This window comes from Sus scrofa, chromosome 13 (genome assembly GCF_000003025.6).
Source record: "Sus scrofa isolate TJ Tabasco breed Duroc chromosome 13, Sscrofa11.1, whole genome shotgun sequence".
Taxonomy (NCBI): Eukaryota; Metazoa; Chordata; class Mammalia; order Artiodactyla; family Suidae; genus Sus; species Sus scrofa.
The window spans coordinates 111,284,849-111,307,283 of NC_010455.5; the positions used below are offsets into that span (position 1 = coordinate 111,284,849).

At 35.1% G+C, this 22,435-nt stretch overlaps 1 protein-coding gene across 1 annotated transcript in view; it reads left to right on the forward strand.

Moving 5' to 3' along the window:
• ECT2 (epithelial cell transforming 2) overlaps positions 1–22,435 on the forward strand; it is a 62,532-nt gene that overhangs the window by 36,634 nt on the left and 3,463 nt on the right. The window contains 6 exon segments of the mRNA XM_021069804.1: positions 1,251–1,332; positions 4,560–4,638; positions 5,035–5,154; positions 8,786–8,924; positions 10,696–10,850; positions 21,108–21,215. Of these exon segments, the coding sequence (XP_020925463.1) occupies positions 1,251–1,332; positions 4,560–4,638; positions 5,035–5,154; positions 8,786–8,924; positions 10,696–10,850; positions 21,108–21,215 (683 nt within the window).

Below are 22,435 nucleotides of genomic sequence, written 5' to 3' on the forward strand. Positions count from 1 at the left end.
CCTGGTTCCTAGTCTGATTCGTTTCCGATGTGCCATGATGGGAACTCCTCAAGTTAGTCTTTTTCTGAATCTTAGTAGTGTTCTTTATATTTCTTACTTTTTTTTTTTTTTGCATTGTGCAAAACACTCTTGAAGCATACATACATTCATTCTAAAGCTAAAACTGCAGATATCAATGAAAGGAATTTTTATGGATAAAATCTGCCAGCATGAAAAGCATATTTATAGGCTTTTACATGTACCTGACTATGAATATTTTTAGGACAGTGTCAGTTTTTATATTTTTTTAAATTTAAGTGTGAAAAATAAATTACAAACAGAAATAAGTATAACAAAAAAAAATTGGGGGCCCAAATCCTAAGTACATTAGTATGGGTAGCAGACAAGGAAGCTTTTTGGGTCACTGTTTAATCTATTATTGTCTTTAAAATATATTGGTTAAATTATGAGTTATGGTAGTAACTGCAAAAATTGATAATTTTTGTTCTCCTTGAGATTATCTAATATAGTTTAGAATTTTTAGTGTATAAAATTATTTTCCCAGTCTTTAAAACCTCTTATTTTATAGATTATAAGAAGAATATATGAGCAATCAGACTTTTAACTTTACAAAGCAGTATAGTTTTTTTCATATCTTTTTTATTATTTCATTAAGTAATTATATGAAAAAAAAGTACTTGTATGAATCCATCCAGTGTTGTCATGACTAAATCAACTTGATTTCCAAGCTGTTCTCCTATCATTCCACTTAAAAGATTAGGTAGCTATGGTAATAGGGAACCATCATGTGAAATATATAAACAACTCTTCTATAAGCATCTCATGAATCTGTACACTAAATGAAACATTCTCTTGAGGATACCAGCTGCTCCCTGTGATGGAGTTATGGGCCCCAATTTGAAATACAGCATTTATAATGATTTCTTAGCTAATTAAAGATCGTGGTTTCATTCAGCACTATGGAGAGAGTCTAGAGAATCTAGGGTCCCCGAGTTTTACTAGAAGGAAACTGAAATAGCTGTGTAAGAAAATATGTGTTATATATTCTAAAAATTTAGTTGATTAGAGAAATGTGGAAACTTTAATACATTTTTAAGAAGAGAGCTCTTAAGGGAACATTACGTGAAAGTTTTATTTAAAGTAGAAGTTAGATATTTTTTAAAAATTGATCATCCTATATTTATCAAAGTGGACAGCCTTTTTAAGTCATGAATTTTTTTAATCCTGGAGAAAACACTGTATCGTTACAGATCTTAAGAAGCATACATCTGAAGAAAATCCTGACAAAAGCACTCTAGAAAAAGCTATTGGATCACTAAAGGAAGTAATGACGTAAGTTCATTGTTTCAATTTTTCAGTTTTTCCTTAGATTTAGAATGGGATTGGTAGAACAATTAGAATCATAAATAGGGAGAAAAATATCAGTAGCAGAATTCTATAAAGTAATAGCTGAATTGTTTTTAGTAGTATAGTTACATATTAAAGTAATAGACATAAGAGTACATTGATTAATCAAAAGCATATTTAATTCTGAAGGTATTAAACTATTATGTACAGAGGGTAACAATGATTTAGAAGTTTGCAAATGTTATAAATGGACTAGTAGATATTTTCTTCATGTACCTCCTATCATATCTCGTTTTTATCTTCATTTTCATGTAAACTGCTTAAATGTAACTTGGGAATTTAACCATGATGAAATAAAAAGAAAAGGTTTATAATACTTTTTCCGTATTAGCTTTGACTTTTTGTTTTTTTGAATTCTATGGAATTAAATTGATGGCATTGGTTGGAGATATGTTAAAAGTATAAACTCAATGAAATTTACTAGGGAAGCTTGTTTGTTAAACTTAAGCTGTTTATTGTATGGTCTAACTTGGAGACATAGCTCTGATCAGAAATGATTTTTTTGCCTATTGTGTTTAGAATTGAAAACTTTCTTGCTATTGTTTTGCCTCATAAAGGACCAGGGCTTTATACCTCTTTAAGCTTTATTTATCAACATGTTTCATAGATTTAATTAAATGATTTCTGAGATTCCATGAGATGCTGCTATATGAAATAGAGTTTCTTAAAATACTTTTAAAGTTGCTCCTAGAGAGAAAATTTAATGGCTTTTTCTAGAGAGAGGTCCATCAATAGAATAATCTTCATATTAATAAATAACAGCTTCTGTTGCTACTGGAAGTGTTAAGCATGTTTGTGTTTTGCTTATGATTATATTTTATATGTTAATCAGCCAGCTTTCATGCTTTTGGTTTGTTTTGGGTCAGGATAATAGTTTTTTTTAAATACTTCATGGTTTAACATACTTGGACACACATTATTTACCTTGATCCTTTCCACAAACTGCTGTGAAGTAGGCAGTCAGTGTTAACATACTTTCACAAAAGAGAAAAGCTTTTAGTTTTATTGATTTTTCTCTTACTATTTTTGTAGTCTCTCTGTCATTTCATTTTCACTCTAATCTTTTTTTTTTTTTTTTTCTTTTAGGGCCTCATCCGCGGCATATGGAGGTTCCCAGGCTAGGGGTCTAATCAAAGCTACAGCTGCCAGCCTACACCACAACCACAGCCACAGCAACAGCAATGCCAGATCCGAGCCATGTCTTCGCCCTACAGCACAGCTCACGGCAATGCTGGATCCTTAACCCACTGAGCGAGGCCAAGGATCAAACCTGCAACCTCACAGTTCCTATTCCACTGTGCCTCGATGGGAACTCCTCACTCTAATCTTTATGATTTCCTTTCTCCTGCTTATTTAGTTTGCTCCCTCACCCCCATGTGTCTTAAGGGGGGATGTTAGGATATTGACTTGAGATGATTTTTTTAAATTATATACTTTCATAGCTATAAATTTCTCTTTAACCACCGCTTTAGTTGTATCCCATAAATTTTGTTTTTTGTTTTTCTCAAAGTATTTTCTAATTTCCTTTGTGATTATTTCTTGACCCATTGGTTATTTAGGAGTGTGTTGTTTAATTCCCAATATTTATGAATTTTCAAGGTTTCCTTTTGTTAGCAATTTCTACCTTCACTTTATTGTTTTTGGTAAATATACTCTAGTGTTTCAATCCTTTCAAACTTTTTGAAGCTTATTTTATGGCTTCACCTTGAGAATGTTCCATGTACACTTGAGAAGAATATATTTTGTTTGTGTTGGGTGGATTACTTTCATCATTTTATTTTCAGCTTGTTTATGTCATTGTATGTAAAATATATCTTCTATAGATAGTATATAGTTGGCTTAAATTGTTTCCTGTCTCACAGGAATTGGCTTCTAGTGACTTTTGAGGACTCTTGTTTAACAATTTGATGGTTTTATTAGTTGTCTCAGGCACAGTATATTTTTTTCCTCTATATTTCATTTTGTCTGGAAGCAGCAGTCTTAGTTTTTATTTCAGTGAAATGATTAGCATATGACTTGGAAATAACTTGCATAAAACTTTAATTGTACTCACAGTTAGAATTTATGTTAACCTTTAGTTTATACCAGTGTAATGCATTTTAGGAAGTGTATAGAGACTATATAGTTTTTTTAAAGAAAGTATAGTAGGAGTTCCCTTCGTGACACAGCAGAAACAAATCTGACTAGGAACCATGAGGTTGCAGGTTCAATCCCTGGCCTCTCTCAGTGTGCTGGGGATCTGGGTTTGTGGTGAGCTGTGGTGTAGGTTGAAGATGCCCCTCAGATCTGCTGTTGCTGTGGCTCTGGTGTAGGCTGGCAGCAACAGCTCTGATTCAACCCCTAGTCTGGGAACTAGACAAAAGACAAAAGACAAAAAAGAAAAAAGTGTATAGTAAAGGGTAAAGTATAACATAGTTTCCTGAAGGATTCTATGAAATTTTTTTTTAATGTAGTAGGACACTTTTAGGGTTTTTTTTAATCTTTTCTTTTTATGGCTGCACCTATGGCATATGGAAAGTTCCCAGGCTAGAGGTCGAACCAGAGCTGCAGCTAAGGCCTACACCACAGCCACAGCAGCACCAGATCAGAGCCACATCTGTGACCTATGCTGTGGCTTGTGGCAACGCCAGATCCTTAACCTCCTTAAGCTGCTGAGCAAGGCCAGGGATCAAACCCACATCCTCATGGAGACTATGTCGGGTCCTTGACCCACAGAGCCACGATGGGGGCTCCGACTTTTAGGGAATATTTTAACTAATACAGTTATCAAAATTAAGATAGACTCACATGGGAGGGAGTTCCCATTGGGGCACGGTGGAAATGAATCTGACTAGGAACCATGAGGTTGTGGCTTGGATCCCTGGGCTTGCTCAGTGGGTTAAGGATCTGGCATTGCCATGAGCTGTGCTGTAGGTCACAACACAGCTCAGATCCTGTGTTGCCGTGGCTGTGGCATAGACTGGCAGCTATAGTTCGACCCCTAGCCTGGGAACCTCCATGTGCCACAGGTGAGAGCCTAAAAAGCAAAAAAAAAAAAAAAAAAATTCACATGGAAGGACTTTTTTTGTGACAAAAGATGTATGAGTATGCAATTTTTATAGTCTATTGTTTTAAAAGTTAAAAAATTTAAAGTAACCTTATTAATTTTTCAGTCATATTAATGAGGATAAGAGAAAAACTGAAGCGCAAAAGCAAATTTTTGATGTTGTTTATGAGGTGGATGGATGCCCAGTAAGTATTTGTTTTGGATGATTGTCAATTTATTTTCTCTTTCTTTTTGCAATTGACCCTTAAACGACTGGGGTTAGGAGCACCAACTCCTCTAGCACAGTAAAAAAAAAATCTGCGTATAAATTTATAATCAGTCTTCCCTCTTATTTGTGGTTCCACATTCATAGATTCAACCAACTGTGGATCATGTAATACTATAGTACTTATTTACTGAAGAAAAAAAAAAACCCTGTATAATTAGATCAGCATGTTTCAAACCTGTGTTGTTCAAGGGTTAACTGTACTTATATTATGCAGTTTTAATATAAACAATCTTGGCACAACTTTCTTGTAAATTGTAACTTTAAAAAATTACTTGGCTGTAATCTCTTTTATTAATATTTTGAATCTATACAGGCTAATCTTTTATCTTCTCACCGAAGTTTAGTCCAACGAGTTGAAACAATTTCACTAGGTGAGCATCCCTGTGACAGAGGAGAACAAGTAACTCTCTTTCTCTTCAATGATTGCCTGGAGGTAAAGTTGTCTTTAATATACTATAATAACACTGCTGTTTTATGTGACTTCATTGAATTTTGTTTAAAACCAAGCTTTGATTGAGGTACAATAAGTTTAAAGTAATTAAATGATTAAAGTAAATGAGTTTAAAGTTACCTAAAATAATTTTAGTCCTCATTTTTTTGATGAGACCAATTGTTGATTTAATGCTATTAATAGAATGCTTTTAGAGGAGGTCTAATATTAAGAAGTATAGGGAGTTCCTATCCTGGCCCAGTATCCATAAGGACACAGGTTTAATCCCTGGCCTTGCTCAGTGGGTTAAGGATCTGGCATTGCTGTGAGCTGTGGTGGCACAGATGCAGCTCAGGTCCCACGTTGCTGTGGCTGTGATGTAGGCCAGCAGCTGCAGCTCCAATTCGACACTTAGCCTGGGAACTTCCATATGCTGCAGGTGTGACCTGTAAAAAAAAAGGAAGTGTAATAATTTTTCATGACTTCAAATCCAAGTCCAAATGAAAATTTCTTATATTTCCTTGCAAATAAATTCTGAGAAGAATTTTAAGAACTTCTTGTATCTGTCTATATATATCTTCAAGATTTACAAAATAATTTTGAGTTCTTTTTGAAATTTAAGCGGATTTTTCCAGAAAAGAAAAAATAAGTATTTTTTTTAAAGAGGAAGATAACTTATTAAATATTATGAATTATAATCCTCTAATTTCTTCCTTAAGTCTGTAGGTTTCAGAGGGAGTGAGTGTTCACTATTTTATCAGATGCAGTGCAATGATTCTCATTTTAAAATTCAACAGCCTAATTGTGGGTTATAAAGAAGTGTATTTTCCTTCATCTTAGAAGATAAAACTTACTGATTTTGATAATATAGTCATTAAATAGAAGACTCATTTGACATTTCTGTTTTTGGGGAACTTTCTGTTGGCTTTCATTAAAGTGATTTGATGCGTTGCCTTTTTCTTAAAATCTATACTTTTATTTTTTCCTACTTCCAATGTTGTCCTCTTATATCATGTATATTAGTACTTAAAATATAAAATATAAGGGAATCTTAGAGAGCAAGCCAAGCTCAGTTACAGATACAATAAAATTTCACCAAAAATTCACTCGTTTTAGATGCAAAGTTTTTCTGTGAGATTAGTGAAAAAAAGTATTTTCATTTGATCAAGACTGTTAGAAAACACAAAAGTAAAGACAGTGAAACTATCATACACAATTGACCGTACCCTGAACTGAGAAAGTTGTAAAAATGAGGCATGGAGTTCCCTGGTGGCTTAAGGATCTGGCATTGTCCTTGCTGTCATTGTTAGCTCACTTCTGTGGCTTGGATTCTATTTCTGGCCCAGGAATTTCTGTGTGCTATGGGGATGACCAAAAAAAAAAAAAAAAAAAAAAAAGGAAAAGAATCATAATAATCATAATCAAATATAATTTTGAACTACTTGTCTCCCCTATAATGAGAGCTCTAGCTTACTCTGCTTTTGAGAATAAGGGCTAGGTGGAATCAATTTTTTATCATGTTTTATCTGATTCTGCATTTATCATGTTATACTGGGTACCACATAGATGTTGAGTACCTCTACCTCTATTTATTTACTTACGTTAAGGTTTTTCCTGTTGAAATCTGTAGGTAAGCTGGCTTCATTCATTTGATAGGTTAGGTTATCTGTATTTCCTTTGCCAATTCATTCTGGTCTTTATCTTCTTAATCCTCAGAGGCTTGTGGCTTATTTAAAATTTTTTTTTATCTTGTGTCCCCTTCAAATTCCGTAAAGTTTTCTATAACTGGCTCATTGACTTATGTTCTACTTTAATTCCTGCCATTGATCATTCCTTTAGCTTCCAAATCCATTATCTGATACCTTGGCTTTTCACTTCCTTTACCTTCCTGAGTTTACCTTCCTGTTATTCTCTTAGTATCCATGTCAGAACCACATTAACTGTAACAGCTCTCTATTTCTGACATTAAACTTGGAGGCCAAATTAATAAATTTAGACTTTTAAATAAACTCTCACTCTTTAGCTTGTTTGTTTAAAAAAAAAAAATAAAACAAAATCCTGAGCAAATTTGGAATGAAAGAATATGGTAAAAGTTAGAAATATTTAAAATTGATAAAATCTTTATTGACCTCTCTTAAACATAATAGGTGATGCTTTACTGAAGCTAATAAACTAATTTAGGATTTAAGGATATACTTTCCTTTTTATGTTTTATCTATTTTGAGTTTTTACCTTGATATACTAACATTTTTAAAAAAATGAACCTTAAAATTTTTTGTTTTGCTTAGTCAAAAAATATTACAGTGGAGATAATTATTTAGAGTCTGTTGCTTATTTTAACTATATTAATGTAAATGAACTTTTAATATATGATATGTAATATAGATCTGTGTCATATTTCTGCTTCAATGTAGATACGGTACTGTCTTTTAATCATTTCTTTTGTCTTTTTAGGGCTGTACCCACGGCATATGGAAGTTCCCCGGCTAGGGGTTGAATCAGAGCTGCAGCTACCAGCCTACATGACAGCCGCAGGCACACCAGATTGGAGCCACATCTGCAGCCTATACCGTAGCAGCCTATACCGCCAGATCCTTAACCCACTGAGCGGGGCTAGAGTTCAAACCTGCTTCCTTATGGATACTAGTTGGGTTCATTTCCACTGAGCACAACAGGAACTCCCTTTTTGATCTTTTCTCATTAACCAAAATGAGGTAGTACATTTTTCAGCCTTACTTTGTCATATTCATGATGACGACCAGTCATTCTCAATTCATAAAGTAAGTTAATATGAATCATCTTGTCTTAATGTCTTTCAGTGGATGATTATAACCCTGAAAGAGATGTTCTTTTAAAAAAGCAAAAGAATACACTAGGCTTTCATGGAAATGAAAACAAAAAGTTTAAAGACCTTATAGAATTCACAGAGCTCAAATATACATCATGAATCACAGAATATTTTGATTTTGTTCCTGTCTTCAGTGTTATTTTACCTATCTCTTCTTTTTGCGTGAATTGCCAGTTTAGGAAAAGTTATAACTTAACACAGCACATTGAATTTATAATTTGTATCAGTTTTGAGTATACTGCTTAGTTACTTTAATCTTTCTATTTCTCAGTAGTATTTTCTCAGTAGTATGTAAATGTCATTAGAGCCAGATGCATTGCTGTATTATTCACTCCTTTATCTTCAGTGCCTTGCACAGGATCTGAGATAATTGGGAATTCTGCTCTTAAACGGAAATCAATTATCTTTTGAACCTAAGGCAGTGATTCCAGAACAACTATTTCCCTTTCTGAATTCAAGGCCTTTTATTGAGGATTCCTTCATCCTTTGATCCCATTACTTCTCACAATGCTTCTAAGTTCTTTCGCACCTTTTAGCAATTTTCCATAGATCCATCCTGTTTTCCTGACTTCAGAGCTCTTCTCATATAAACATGAGCATTTCTGCTACTCCATTACATGTTTGAATTTGTCACATGGTAACTGCTTGTTATCACATTGTAATTCTGGAATAACTGATAGCTAAGTGATTCCATATAGATATGTGTGATTGGTGCCATTTTATTTTTAAGCATCTAGTCTTTGTTTTTATGTTACTGACAATGACTTTTTTTCCCCCTCTAATCAGATAGCAAGAAAACGACACAAGGTTATTGGCACTTTTAGGAGTCCTCATGGCCAGACCCGACCCCCAGCTTCTCTTAAGCACATTCATCTAATGCCTCTTTCTCAGATTAAGAAGGTGCTAGACATAAGAGAGACGGAAGGTATGGTCATTGGATAAACTATTGGCTAAAGAAAAATAGCTAATATTTAATCAAAAGTTTAATCCACTCTATATGTAATTTTTTTAAACTAGTAAATTATCTTTAAATATCATTGATTAGTTCTGGCAAAGTAATTGTTCTTATACTTCTATCTCTAGAAACTGACTTGATTTTTTATTTTTTTCATATGAAAATACTATCTCAACATGTACAGTATTTTCATCTCTTAAGGGACAAAGGACTTTTAAATGGTTACATGTCAAAATAATGCCCAACTTAGCCTATTCCCACAGCAAAATTTATTTTTATTCCTTCATATTCCAAAAGCAATTTTCTATTACCTGTGCTCCACATGTATGTAACTTCCCTGTTGCCAGTGGGTGCATTATTAGGGATACATTTTAGGATATGGCCAGGAATAGGTGTTTGTGAGTTAATACACCCAAAGTAACTGGTAGACTCAACATGGGCTCAAATGTGTTAAGGAAAGCTTTATTCTAAACTTTGGGAATGTTCAAGAGGGTTCTTTGAAGGCCTGAAATTGGCAAAAGTTTATACCCACCAAAAGCGGAATTATTTGTTTAATTAGTACCTAGTAATGCATGTGCCTGGCAAGATTTGGCTTCTTAGGCACACTGTATTTACAGTGTAAGCTGGTTCCATTACTGAGCCTATCTTTTAATGATGGAAAGCTTTTAGTTTATGAGAAACAAAGAAAACTTGAATAGCAACTTAAGATTGCTGTCTTTGTTGTCAAATTCTGGAGTTATTAACAGTTACATAGAAAATTTATTTAAATCAGCATTTATTTAAATCATCTCTATACTTTTGAGTTATAATTATGGGGTACTTCATTATTTAAAATAGGTGCTTGGAAGATCCCACTGTGACACATTTCTATAGTGCCAGGATGCAGGTTTGATCTTCCACCCAGCACAGTGGGTTAAAGGATCCCATGTTGCTATAGCTGCGTCTTGGATCTGATCCCTGGCCCGGGAACTCCATATGCTACAGGGGAGGCCAGAAAAGAAAAAAATAAAAAATAAAATAAAATAGGTACTGGGAGTTCCCACTGTGGCCCAGCAGGTTAAGGATCTGGCGTTGTCTCTGCAATTGCATGGGTTCCATCCCTTACCCTGTGCAGTGGGTTATTAAGGATTTAGTGTTGCTGCAGCTGTGACATAGGTTGCAGATGTACTTGGATTTGATATCTGGCCTGGGAACTTCTTTATGCCATAGCTGTGGTCAAAAAAGAAAAGAGAAAATAAGTCAATTAATAAGTAAAATAGGTTCTGTTTTTTAGCATCTTGGTCACAAAACATTTTATAACAATTTTTTTCTTTTTTTTCTTTTTTTTTTTTTTTTTTTTTACTTTTTAGGGCTGCCCCCGAGGCATATGGAAGTTCCTAGGCTACAGGTCAGATTTGAGCTGCAGATACCAGCCTATACCACAGCCACAGCAATGCTAGATCTGAGCCACATCTGTGACCTACACCACAACTCATGGCAATGCCAGATCCTTAACCCACTGAGCAAGGCCAGGGATCAAACCTGCGTCCTCTTGGATACTAGTCAGGTTCTTAACCCACTGGGCCATAGCAGGTACTCCTAGGGTGATGTTCTTTGTCCAGTTAAAAACAGAAAAAACAGGAAAAGTAGAGAAGAGATAATTTCATTATAATATTATTGCTCTGAGGGAACTAAACTTGCATTACATCTGTCATTTTCCAAGGAGTAACACTTAATGTTTGTGATTATTCTTGAACCCTAGATTGCCATAATGCTTTTGCCTTGCTTGTGAGACCACCAACAGAGCAGGCAAATGTTCTGCTCAGTTTCCAGATGACGTCAGAGGAACTTCCAAAAGAAAACTGGCTAAAGATGCTGTGTCGACATGTAGCCAATACTATTTGTAAAGCAGATGCTGTAAGTTCTTAAACCACTGTTAAAATGAAAATTTTAAAGTCCATGGTAATGCATTCAGACTAAACCTGCACACTTCTAATGACTTGTTAATTATGAATGCAGGAGCGTTTTAGTTTTGTGTGTATTGGGGAAAACTGATTTAAACCTTGTTATGGAAAAGATTTTTAGAAGTACAGATGAGTGAAACTTTTCTCTGAGTCCCTAGTTTACAGATAGGCCCTCACAGCCTTATAGCTCTTGTGGCTCTGATTTAGTGAAACTTTTAGGACTTGTTGTAATGTATTTTGATTGGTGCTCTTTGACTTGACTATAAACTAGAGAGGGTTTTTTTTTTTTTTTTTTTTTTTTCTTGTTCTTTTATCTTATTGAAAACAATTCATGAGTTGTAGCAAGTTGCTTTTCCTGTCAGTCAGGTTGCTAATCCAGTTTTCTCAGTCCTGTCTCTTAAAATCAGATGCCATTATTAATATGTAATCACTTTTATCCCATACAGATTAAAGTGAAGATATATGAGAAAGTCAAATTATTGAAGTTGAATAACACACGAGAAATCAGATAGCTTGTAGTAGGTCTTAGATGAAATCTAGATCTCTTAAAAAAAAGATAATTTGATTTTGGGAGTTCATGTTGTGGCTCAGCAGTAATGAACCCGACTAGTATCCATGAAGATGTGGTTTGATTCCTGGCCTCGCTCAGTGAGTTAAGGATCTGGCATTGTCATGAGCTGTGGTGTAGGTTGCAGAGGCACCTTGGATCTGGAGTTGCTGTGGCATAGGCTGGCAGCTGCAGCTCTTATTTGACTCCTAGCCTGGGAACTTCCATATGCCATGGGTGCTGCCCACCACCCCCCCAAAAAGTATAATTTGATTTCTTCATCATATATGGGAGAAACATGTGATAGACAGATAAAGATCCCTTCATGTCTGCACATATGAGGAGAATGTATCGATAGATGACTGTTTGCAGTGTGGTAGTGCTGTAACTGAGATTGCCTTGGACATTCCTTTGGGAATAAAACATTTACTTTATTATAGATAAATCTCATCTTCAGAGACATTGAGTATAGTTATTATTCCTTATAGAAGTAAATATTTGATTAAAAGTACTAAATCTACCTGTTTAGAAAAATTAACACACTTTTTGATTGTGTTTTTAAATTTCTTTGGGCAAAGAATATATCGTTATAAATAAAGGATTGTTCTACAAAAAGGTTCATGGAGTGACACGCAATGCTAGTGCATACAACAGAATGCTGGCTAGAAAATGATGGAGGGAGCTTTTTGTAAAGGCAAAAAACTGCTTATTATAAGGATGAATTTTTTTTTTTTTTTTTTTTTTTTTTTTTGTCTTTTTGTCTTTCTAGGGCCGCACCGGCAGCATATGGAGGTTCCCAGTTTAGGGGTCAAATCGGAGCTGTAACCCCCGGCCTACACCACAGCTCACAGCAACACTCATGGATGCCAGTCGTGTTTGTTAACAGCTGACCCACAACAGGTACCCCAAGGAAGAATTTTTTTTTTAAGTTTTAAGTATCCATATATAAAACTGACCTCTGGAGTTCCCTTCATGGCTCAGTGGTTAACTTGAACCTGACTAGGAACCATGAGGATGTGGGTTTGATCCCTGGCCTCGCTCAGTGGGTTAAGGATCCAGCATTGCCGTGAGCTGTGGTGTAGGTCATAGATGTGGCTTGGATCCTGGGTTTCTGTGGCTGTGGTGTAAGCTGGCAGCTGTAGCTCTGATTCAGCCCCTAGCCTGGGAACTTCCACATGCTGCGGGTGCAGCCCTAAAAAGCAAAAAAATTATAAATAAATAAAACCGATCTCTACAGTATAGTAATTCCCTAGTATAGACATTATTCCTGCGTCTATCATGATATCAGACTAGATGGCTTATGCATTCCTTTCTGAATTTATAACCATGTTTCTGAGGTATGAACAGCTAATGGAAAAACTTCCTTAAAAGAAGGTCTGTTGCATTACCAGCTAGAAGATAGCTAATAATTCTAGAATAGAAATATATACAATTAATGAAAATATTTCATAAAATAAAATTAACCACAAGATGGCAGCACTTAACTATGTCTTGATTATATATCTTAACCCAAAAAATTCTTCCCAGTTGTGACATTTTCTTACCAAGAAATGTTTGTAAATTCAGATATTCAACAGCTTCAGTTGAGCTCTTTCCTACATTTCAAATATTATGCATAATGAATTTTTTAAAGACCCAAGTTGGTGTCTCATCATTTAAACTTTTGCCATGTTAAAGGGAAAGTGTTTCTATACACACACACAATAAAACATGCAAAAATCTCTTGATTCTTTGAATCAATTTCTGTCCTTCTATTATATGTGATTTTTGAGTCCTTAAATAATTGTAACTTAAGATTTAAGTAAGTGGATGTTTTACAAGTGAAACTAAGTCTAAGAACATTAAAATGAACAGTGAATCCAGAGAGTTCCCATTGTGGCACAGCGGAAACAAATCAGACCAGTATCCATGAGGATGCGGGCTCTATCCCTGGCCCTGCTCAGTGGGTTTGGGATCTGGCATTACCATGAGCTGTTGTGTAGATCTCAGATGTAGCTCGGATCTGGCGTGGCATGGCTGTGGCTGTGGCTGTGGCATAGGCCAGCAGCATAGGGATCCAGTTCGACCCCTAGCCTGGGAACTTCCAAATGCTGCAGGCATGGCCCTAAAAAAAAAGAGACAAAAAAACACCTTGATAAATCCAGGTATCCATATTTTTGGTTAATCCCTTTTGATAGTTTTTTCCCCCATGGATATGATGTCCCATATTTTGTTATTTCAGAATTTGGAGATTACATTTTTAATCTGTTGTAAATTTTATCTTAGAATGCTTAGGTGTGTATTTTTTGATCTCTTGCTAACATGTAACCGTTAATTGCATGGTCCATAATCTTAAGGTTCTTATAGTGCCTGAGGTCAGATGGTGGCTTTGTTATAGATTTCTGACTTGTAATAACAAAAGTGTAAATTTTTTTTTCTTTTTTCTTTCTTTAGGGCCGAATGTGTGGCATGTGGAGGTTCCCAGGCTAGGGGTCCAATAGGAGCTGCAGCTGCCAGCCTGTGCCACAGCCACAGCAACACGGGATCCAAGCTGTGTCTATGACCTACACCACAGCTAACGGCAACACCAGATCCTTAACCCATTGAGCAAGGCCAGGAATCGAACCCTCGTCATAATGGATGCTAGTTGTATTCACTAACCACTGAGCCATGATGGGAACTTCCAAAAGTATAGTTTTACTAACAACTATATTTAAGCAGTGTTACCACTCTGCTCCCCACTTTGAGTAGTTCAGAGGAAATAACTTGGTAATTAAATGCCTCTGCTACAGTTTAGTACTTTTACTACTTAACTTTTTTATATTTCTTTTAAAAATCAAACACACCTCACATTTTGATGAAATCACCACTGGCCAGTTATGAGTAGCAATATTCATTCATATGTTTTAAATTTGTAATAATAATTTATAATAATTTAAATTTAGAATTTCTAACTACATCAAGATTAGGCTGAGGATACTATGTATATGAGAAGAGTTTATGCTTATGAGCTGATAGTATTTATTTATTTTTATTTATTTATTTATTTTTGACTTTTTTTGTTCTTTTCTAGGGCTGCTCCCACGGCATATGGAGGTTCCCAGGCTAGGGGTCTAATCAGAGCTGTAGCTGCCAGCCTACGCCAGAGCCACAGCAACGCAGGATCCGAGCCGCGTCTGCGACCTACACCACAACTCACAGCAACGCCGGATCCCTAACCCACTGAGCGAGGCCAGGGATCGAACCTGCAACTTCATGGTTCCCAGTTGGATTCGTTAACCACTGAGCCACGACGGGAACTCCAGAGCTGATAGTGTTTATAGTGGAGTTAATATGATTTGTGGTTATAATTATTCTGCTAGTTATTGTTAATATACATGTCTATTATTGGTGCTACTTTAATTTGGCTAAATCAGAAGCTCTGAACTATAAATATGATTATAGAGTTTGAGGAAATTGCTGAGACGCACAGGCTAAGGAAAAAGACATAATGATCTAGATATTTTTTCTTTCACATCTGATTTATTTATTTATTTATGTATTTGTCTTTTTGCCTTTTCTAGGGCTGCTCCTGCAGCATATGGAGGTTCCCAGGCTAGGAGTGTAATCAGAGCTGTAGCCACGGGCCTACACCACAGCTACAGTGATGCCGGATCTGAGCCACGTCTTTCATATCTGTGAGTTTGAGGACTATTGGGATAGGAGAGGAGAGGGGAACTTAGGGAAAGAAGGGCCTGATAACTCATATGTGGATAGGTTCATTGGCTTTGAGATGACTTGATGTTATAAAATTTCCTGTGAATCAAGAGCCATGAATAAGTTGCTAAAATCTGTAGCTGAGGCTCAGTTTCTTCTGAAATAAATATTATGTATCTCAATGGGAGAAATTAATTACTAATTTCTAATTTTAAACTCAGCGGATGTGTCTTGAGAACTAGTCTTAAGATATGTGAATTTGGGGCTGATTGAAGAACTCCTTTCCCTCCCAAGCTTCTTTAATGCTTGAGATACACTGAATAAGTCATAAAATGTTTTTTAGTGTATTGAATTAATGTTATTAAAAATGAATTTGGTTATATATAAATTTTGTTTTTATTTAAGAAATCTAGAGGAGTAAAATAAAGCAGTGTTTTTTGTTTGATTCCCAAGAGAATGGTAACTATTTTTTTTTTTTTTTTGTCTTTTTTTGCCTTTTCTAGGGCCGATTCCATGGCATATGGAGGTTCCCAGGCTAGGGGCCTAATCAGAGCTGTATCCGCCTGCCTACACCACAGCCACGCGAAATTCAAGCCGCGTCTGCGACCTACACCACAGCTCATGGCAATGCCGGATCCTTAACTCACTGAGCAAGGCCAGGGATCAAACCTGTAACCTCATGGTTCCTAGTCAGATTCGTTAACCACTGAGCCATGATGGGAACTCTGAGAATGGTAACTCTTAATGAGAAAAATGAGTGATGGAGAAAAGCCTAGGATTACTGAAGCTAAGTTTCCCCTACTTTACCCTTTTGCCTGTGATTTTTCCTGTTAACCTTCCTCCATGCAGAGAGAACTAAAGGAAGTATCTCATCTTTATAACCTAGCTAATATCTAAGTAGTTCACTCAGCCACTAGTGAACTACTTATTTACCCTTTCAGTTATTTTGAATCCAGAACCTTCTTTTTTATATGTAATGATTTTAATTTTTTCCATTTTAGCTGGTTTACAGTGTTCTGTCAGTTTTCTACTGTACAGCAAGGTGACCCAGTTACACATAAATGTATACATTCTTTTTTCTTACATTATTATGTTCCATCGTAAGTGACTAGACATAGTTCCCAGTGCTATACAGTGGGATCTCATTGCTTATCCTCTTGAAATGTAAAAGACCTCATAGCTATCTCCCTCCACCAAATCAGAGGTAATTTGTTTGTTGAGAGAAAACACAAAGCCATCTGGTCCCTCTTTAGTTTGTAGGTGGTTATTATGTCCTTAGTAATAGTTAAGGTAGCAATAGGAATGACTGAGAATCTCTCTGCTTTATTAACAACTGCTTAGGGATTTAAATTTCAGGGGCCTTTAATATAAAAACATTTCACCAAAATTGAACACACTTGGAATTTAGTTTCACTGTATATACATTAATATATTTTGCTTTTAAATATTTTATTTAAGGAGTAAATTTAAGTTATACAATATTTAGTTTTGTATTCCATGCTGTGATTTTTAATTTTCTCTATTTTAAATTGAAAAATAATATTTGTATGTAAAAAAATCAGGAGTTCCCGTCGTGGCTCAGTGGTTAACAAACCTGATAGACTCCATGAGGTTGTGGGTTCGATCCCTCGCCTTGCTCAGTGGGTTAAGGATCTGGCATTGGCATGAGATACAGTGTAGGTCACAGATGCAGCTTGGATCTGGTGTTGCTGTGGCTGTGGTGTAGGCCAGCAGCTGTAGCTCCAATTCGACCCCTAGCCTGGGAACGTTCATATGCCATGGGTGTGGCCCTAAAAAGCAAAAAAAAAAAAAAAAAAAAAATCAAAGTACAATAAAGGAAAATGTTATGCATCTGTCCCACTAGTTTTTTCACTAGTGTAACTTTTGATACTTTCCTAGGTATCTGTCCAGAAATGTAAGTGTAGACATGTGCATTTCTTGTTAAGATTTATTGCTAGGTAATTTTCTCTATATTATACTATCATAAATGAGATATTTTGGCTGTTTTAGTTGTTTCCTAGTTGTTTTGTGTATAGGTGAACCTTGATTTTTTTTTTTGTCTTTTTAGGGCTGCATCAGTGGCACATGGGGTCGAATCCCAGGCCAGGGGTCGAATTGGAGCCACTGGCCTACACCACAGCCATAGCAATGCGAAATGTGAGCCGTGTCTGTGACCCACACTACAGCTCACGGCAACACCGAATCCCCAACCCACTGAGCGAGGCCAGGGATTGAACCTGCATCTTCATGGATGCTAGTCGGATTTGTTAAGCACTGAGCCATGACGGGAACTCCCGAACCTTGATTTTTGTGTGTTAACTTTGTAACCAGTCACTTTTAGTAAATTTGTTTTCTTAATGTTTCTAATTGTTTTCCACCAAATTCTGTTGGATTTTTTCAGATTTTCTTTTTTTTAATAATGATTTTTATTTTTTCCATTACAACTGGTTTACAGTGTTCTGTCAGTTTTCTACTGTACAGCAAGGTGACCCAGTCACACATACATGTATGCATTCTTTTTTCTCACATTATTATGCTCCATCATAACTGACTAGATAGAGTTCCCAGTGCTATACAGCAGGATCTCATTGCTTATCCATTCCAAAGGCAGTAGTCTGCATCTATTAACCCCAAATTCCCAATCCATCCTGCTCCCTCCCCCTCCCCCATGGCAACCACAAGGCTATTCTTCATGTCCATGATTTTCTTATCTGTGGAAAGTTTCATTTGTGCCATATATTAGATTCCAGATATGATTGATGATTTTTTTCCTTTTTTAAAAAGTCGTAAGTTGACCAACTCAGAATGAGCATTGATTTGTAGTTTAAAAACAAAACATAATGAAGGAAAATATATTTAAGTGTCAAGACATCCTTTTTCTGAATTTGCCTCTATACCTAGGAACATGAAAAACTGTCAAATGCTAGGCTTTCAAAAGATACTGTTTATTTAATGAAGTCCAAATTGAAATGAAATTTAATAGAATTAAAATTGAAAAGGAAATAAAAACACAGTTCATAAAATTAAGTCGTGCTTGGTTTTTGATATCATATGTATAGCAATGTAGGAAACTTCATTCCTCTCCCATGAAATGTAAGAAATCTTAATGTAAAACCTTGCATTCTGTTTGACTAGGAATGCAATGGAGACTCAGGCATAGGCAGAGCTTGAGTTATAATCCTGACTGCTTTGTCTCTTATAGATTGGCAAGAGACATTTTGTAAGTGATTGTCTAGATAATTGAAAAGAAGCAATTGAGAACTATTAGAACTTATTAACAGTTCAGTTACATAGTAAAATAAAATATAAATACATATATATCATATACTTTTCCTCTATGCTACTAGTAACCAATAAGAAAGTGCAGGAAATGAAGATCCCATTTGCAATAAATTTTGTTTTATATTTAGGCAATTTTAGTTTAAATCTAGGTATAGCCTTATAAGGAACAGTGTTTTAAGAAAACAGTGTTTTACGAGGAGACATGATGTTCCTGAATAAGAATGCTGACTAGCATAGAGATGTCATTTCCCTTGTCAATATAAAATCCTATGTAGAATTTGTGGAATTTGACAGAATGAGTCCAAAGATAGCTTTTAAAGAAAAAGCAACAATGCAAAATTTAGAAGACAGCACTTTATGAGATATAAAATCCTACTTTCTAAGTTATAATGATCAGAACACTATTTCAGTGACAAAAAAATTGTGGGTGGGTCAATGGAAAAGATATTTGGCCTTGAAATAAAGACTTTTGTATGACAAATGTAGAGCCTTAACCATTTAATAAGATTATTATTTAGTACATGGTGCCAAGATAGTTCATGGTGCCAAGATAGTTGGTAAAGTACTTAGAAAAAAATTAGGTGTATATCCTAACCTTATATTTACGTAATGAGTGATAGGTTCAAGAATTAAAAGTGAAAAAAATCATTTCAAAAACCCATAAGAAAAGTATGGCGAATGTCCAGTCTGTTTGTTTTTCTGTTGTTACTGAGTTTTAGGAATTCTCTGTAAGTTCTAGGTATTAATCTCTTAGCAGATAGATGATTTGCAAATATTTTCTTCCAGTCTGAGTTGCCTTCTTACTCTAATGATAGTGTCTTTTACACAATATTTAAAAATTGGAAATGATGTCCAAATATGTGTATCTTTCTTTTATACCTATGTGTTTGGTATCATATCCAAGGAATCATTGCTAAATCTAGAGTTTTCTTCTAAGACTTTTATAATTTTAGCTCTTATATTTACATTTTTGATCAATTTGGGTCAACTTTTATATACTGTTTAAGGGTTCAACTTTATTCTTTTAATTATGGATATCTAGTTTTCTTAGCACCACTTGTTGGAAAGACTATCCTTTTCCCATTGAATAATCTTGACACCCTGGTCAAATCGTTTGACCATGTTATGGGAGGGTTTACTTCTGGGTTCCTTAATCTCTTCCATTCCATTTTATTCTATTCTTTTATGCCAGTAGTGCATTGTTCTGATTACATTCGCTTACAATTTTGAAGTCATGACGTTTGAGACTTCCAAATTTATTCTTCTTTTTCAAGATTGTTTTGGCTGTTTGGGGCTTGAGATGCTATAGGAATTTTATAATGAAATTTTTCTTTTTTCTGCAAAACAAAATTGTTGGGATTTAGTAGGGGTTTTATTGAATCTATAGATTACTTTGAGTAGTATATACCAAAATATAAATACTAAATGAGTATTAACTCATTTAGTTAAATAGTATTAAATGGTTTGGTTTTAACTCAGAAAACATGTGTTACATTATTATTATTATTATTATTATTATTATTATTATTATTGCTTTTTAGGGCTGCACCTGCGGCATATGGAAGTTCCCAGGCTAGGGGTCAAATCAGAGCTGCAGCTGCTGGCCTACACCACAGCCACAGAATGCCAGATCCAGGCCGTATCTGTGACCTTCACCACAGTTCACAGCAACGCTGGATCCTTAACTTACTGAGCAAAGCCAGGAATCAAACCTGAATCCTCATGGCTAGTTGGATTTGTTACCTCTGAGCCACAACGGGAACTCCCTACATTATTTTTAAAAGATACTGTTGATTACAAGGACAGTTTACTGGTTGGACTTACATAAGCAACTGTGAGTCATTTAGCACATGGATCAAGTGGAAAGAGAGGGTGTCTTGCACGCAGCATGGATTTAGTTTTTCTAATGAAATTAGAGAAATTTTAGCAAAACCAAGACCGTCTGTGTATATGTCAGTGGTGAAGAGCTAAAGGAAGAATTTATAACTGTAGAGTATAATTTTGAATACCTTGTTTCTTTAGCCACAGAATGATAGTGCTGGAGGATAGACTTGCAGTGCTAGAGTAGTGAGGCAACTTGCCAATTCATGGCCTAGATTTATAAATTCAAATGAAAAATTGATTATAGAATTATGCAGAAACATTTTGTCTAACTTGTTTTCTTCTAAAACCCATTTGTAATTTGAGCATGTAATATTTTGAATTACTTGGAGATTAGTTGTCTCACTTAAGGTTAATTTTGGTCAGTGGTTCTTGGCCAACATGAAATCTTTGACTCCTTTCAGAATGTGATAATAAGCTCTGAATCCCCTCTTCAGAAAAATGTGCTTTGCATATATATACTTGCAGAATTTTGTGTATGATTTCAGGGGTTTGTGTACCTCCTGATTTCTATCCTTTGCCACTTCCAGGAGTACTTGATCACAGGTTTAGAATTCCAACTTAAAATCTGTCTAGATATTAATTGAGGAAGAAAAGAAGAGTAAGAAAAATCTTAAGTTTTGAGATTTTTCTCAGGGAAAGTGTTTTGTGATATTGGTTTTACAGCAGACTATACTTAAGTATTATGTCTACTGGATTTCTAAATTGTTAGTTTTAGTGTTGATAGTAAGACTAACTATTAAGTTCTTAAAGGTTTGGTTTTAGGAACAGTTGTGTAATTTTATTTTGATTTTTTTTAAATAATGAAATATTAATTTTCAACAGGAGAATCTTATTTACACAGCTGATCCAGAATCATTTGAAGTAAATACAAAAGATATGGATAGTACATTGAGTAGAGCATCTAGAGCAATAAAAAAGACTTCAAAAAAGGTAAGTCTTAGTGAAATTATTATACAGCATATCTCCAAAATGTATTTTTCAGAGTATATTAAAATAATATTTTCATCAATATATGTAAATATATGTAATATATAATGTAAATATATATAATGTATATGTAAAAGTAGTGTATAATATATGTAATATGTAAAGGTAGTGTATAAAACAACCTTTTGTTTGTTTGTTTGTTTGTTTTTTTAGGGCCACACCCACGGCATATGGAGGTTCCCAGGCTAGGGGTCGAATTGGAGCTGTAGCTGCTGGCCACGCCACAGCCACAGCAACGCCAGATTTGAGCTGTGTCTGCGACCTACACCATAGCTCACGGCAACACCGGATCCTTTACCCACTGAGTGAGGTCAGGGATCAAACTTGCGTTCTTATGGACACTAGTCAGATTTGTTTCTGCCGAGCTATGATGATAACTCCCTAAAGCTGTTTTTTTAGTTCCAGGAAGTGGCCTACCAAGATAATAGTTTAGCTTAGTGAATTCTTTGCCATTAGTAATTATAAAAACTTGTTATCTTTCTCATTCTTGTTACAGTGATATTTCTGATGGTATTTTAGATGTAGATAAATGGGCATTTCATCTTAAAAATTGCCTCAGATATTTTTCAGCAAAGGGCACATGACGGAGTCAGGAGACCTGAGATCTATTCCTTACCATAAGTATGTTTCAGTCTTGAGTTGTTGAGTACTACACAAGAATGTTATAATAGGGCTTTTAAAATATATAACCAGAATTTTAATATTACAGGTAAAATTTGCAACCGTAAGTCTACTGCTAGGTTTACAAGTTTTTTGGTTGTTGTTTTCTTTGCCTCTGAAGGGAGGCTCTGTATTATATCTTTGCATTTAACATGTATGATGTATAGTAGATAAACATGTTAAAAAGGATGATTCAAATAAACCCCTTCACTTTTTCAGTTAAAGAAATTGAAGTTCAAGTGAGCTTTGGATCAAAGACCTCCTACTAAATTGTAGCAGAATTAGACAACACCCAGGTTTCTTCACTTACACCAAATTTTCCCTCTCATTTTTCCCCATTAGACTACAGTGCTCTTCACATGCAAGATGGAATAAATAGTCTATAATGCACTACATTTTTGGCGGTATTTTTTAAATTAAAGTATAGTTGATTTACAGTGTCGTGCCAGTTTCTGCTGTATAAGTGACCTTTTCCTATATAAAAAAAGGAATATAAGAAATAC